This window comes from Callorhinus ursinus, unplaced genomic scaffold (assembly GCF_003265705.2).
Source record: "Callorhinus ursinus isolate GAN/ISIS: 27379988/994484 unplaced genomic scaffold, GSC_fseal_2.0 scaffold2470, whole genome shotgun sequence".
In the NCBI taxonomy this organism is placed as follows: Eukaryota; Metazoa; Chordata; class Mammalia; order Carnivora; family Otariidae; genus Callorhinus; species Callorhinus ursinus.
This window is the reverse complement of record NW_027399524.1, coordinates 1-2,773: the sequence shown is the minus strand read 5'-3', so window position 1 is coordinate 2,773 and position 2,773 is coordinate 1. Positions and strand designations below refer to the sequence as shown.

General features: G+C 43.7%; 1 protein-coding gene across 1 annotated transcript; it reads left to right on the top strand.

Moving 5' to 3' along the window:
- The first annotated feature begins 339 nt into the window (after nucleotides 1-339).
- LOC141372199 (endogenous retrovirus group K member 13-1 Env polyprotein-like) lies at nucleotides 340-2,741 on the top strand. Its single transcript, XM_073890711.1, has 2 exons — nucleotides 340-409; nucleotides 928-2,741. Coding segments are annotated over exons 1-2 (1,158 nt in total). The 5' UTR covers nucleotides 340-407; the 3' UTR covers nucleotides 2,084-2,741.
- Nucleotides 2,742-2,773: the final 32 nt, after the last annotated feature.

The following is a 2,773-nucleotide window of genomic DNA, read 5'->3' as shown; positions in this document are numbered from 1 at the left end:
TGGTTTAAACCGGCTGCAGATGCAGAGTGGCAACCAGGGCTATTACTTTTCAGAGGGAAGGGTTATGCTTATGTCTCCACAGAGGATGGACGGAACTGTTCCTGGCTCCCCGCGAGATGGATCCAACCGAGGACCAATTCGAACGGCACCGTATCCCGTCAGACGACAACTGAGGAATCCGGACCAGGATGAGCTTCCAATACAGGCCATGGCACACCTAAACTTGGGGGGACGACGACGCCGCCGACAGACATTTGCTACTGCCGTGCTGACCTGGGGACAAATTAAAAAACTTGGTGGGGAGGGGCAAAAAATTCTGCAGCGGACAGGGAAGGCTTGCACACCTGAAAACTTATTTTTGGCTATGTGTGCCTTACTTACTGTATCATCCTCTGCCAAGGCGACAAATGTAAGCTATTGGGCCTATATACCTAATCCACCTATGATGGAACCTGCACCTTGGGGAAGTGCGGATATCTCTATTTATACCTCCCCAGTGATACTTTCGCCTCCTTGGAAGAATCTTACTTATCTTAATCAAGATGATGGCACCTCATTTAACTTTACACATAAAGGGGATGGTCCTTACATTTGTCTGGGCCCATCTCCTTGTGCCGAGATGAATTGGCAAAACTGGATCCTACCTGGGAATATGTCCAATGGATCCCGAACTCATTTACAAAGAGTTGAGGCATGGTCTCTTAACATGACTTGGGAAAATGTTACATTTGATAAGTTCCCCTCATTTCCTGTCTGTCCTGATTTCACATACATAGGACTGGCCTATAAGCCGTTTGTGTGGCAGGAATGTGTCGGAAAGTTTGCGAAACTTTACAAAGACCTGCTCATGTGGGGGCCATATGGTCAATTTCTTCGAAATTGCTCAGAATGGAATAAGACGCATTGTGATCTGTCTTTATCTTATAGGATGCCGCCACGGAGCCAATGGAATGAGTCCATGATGAATCATCAACTGATGGCCTGGGGAGATGGCGGCATCGCAGACCCTCGTGTGGCACATCAGAAATTTCCTGATCATATTCAAACACACTTATGGAAAGTTGCAGCTGCGCTTAAGACTGTTCGATTTTACAATGGAACTTTTTTTGGCACAGCAAATTCTGCATCAACTTATAACTTCACCATGCTTAAAGAAATGAATGTGACTGCATGTGTACCTTTGCCATATTTATTTCTAATTGGGAATTTTAGCTTTGATAATGGAATTAACTGTACCAAATGCCGTTTATACTCTTGTGTTAATAGTTCTATAGAATTTGAGCCAGAATATTCTCTTATGATTTTGCAACAACGTTCTCACATTTGGCTTCCAGTAAATTTAGAACGACCGTGGGTGCAAAATCCCGTAGACGCCCTAGTTTTAGAATTTTTCAAAAAGGTGCTGAAACGCGCGAGACGTTTTGTTGGCATTGTTATGGCGATTATTTTAAGTTTAATTACAGTTACCGCATTAGCCGCGGTGTCGGGTATAGCATTACATACATCTTTACAAACTAAACATTTTGTGGAAAATTGGCACCGTGATTCTCGGGATCTTTGGCTATCACAAACTATGATTGATACTCGCTTACAAACACAAATAGATGTCCTTAGACAGACTGTGAGTTGGTTAGGAAAAAAGGTCTTGACGCTAGAGAGGCAAATTTGGCTACGTTGCGATTGGAATTCTACAACTTTTTGTGTTACCAACCTAAAATATAATGAGTCACAGCACGATTGGAGCGTTATCCAAAGGTACTTAGAAGGTAACTCGTCAGCAACTGACATGATTAATAATCTGCACACAAACATTCAGGAGATATTTGGTAGACCATTTGAGACTGAAGACGCTGCCACTTTAGCAGATTTGTTCCTAAAACAACTTGAAGGATTAGACCCAAAGGGTATCTTTCAAAGTTTGGGGCACACTGCTGGAGGAATGGGGATTGTATTACTAGTTGTTATCTTATGCTTTATGCTACTATATTTCTGCTACATAAAGCCATCCCAGAATTCTATGGCCACCCTCTGGAAGGCACTCTTATTAAAACAAAAGAAAAAAGGGGGAAATGAGATGATATAGGCTTGTAGGCCCCTTGCGAGCCAGGGTCATTTGGGGACTGCAGTGAGATTAAGGAAAGCCAGGCAAACCTGAGCCAGGAGGAGAAAATGTTCTCTTCCCCTTATCTCATGTTGCAAGTTCTGAATGCCTGGATCAGCAGGAAGTGGCTCTTGCCTAGATTAGAGGTGTTCCTCCTTGAGACAAGAACATACTGTCTCCAGAGGGAGGGTGGCTGGGAGAATTCTTTTGCTCAGCAAATATAAACAGGATACGTACTGTTCTTGATAAGTCTTGTGCATTTCTCTTCAAGGATGTTAGTTTAGTCTCATTATGTGAAAGTACACATTGTTATGCTCATCTGATTGCTGCAAGTATATAGTGGTGTGAGAAATAAACGACAGCATGCAGTTGCAAGTGCTGCCTTTGCTCTGCATCCCCTGTGTCTTGGTTCTTTCGCAGCCCTTACCCAGGGACCCCAACGCACTAGACGTTGACAATTGGCGCCCGAACAGGGACCCTGAAGGACGTTCAGGAAGGGTGAGTAATTTGAGTAAGTACAGGGTTATGGGACAAGGAACTTCTACTCCTTATGTTCGAATGCTGAAGCATTCACTCGCTGTCTATGGCATCACTGTTGCTTCTACCGATATTGAGATGTGTTTGAAAGTGATTCGAGAATGGAATCCTTGGTTTCCAGATGAGGGTACTTTA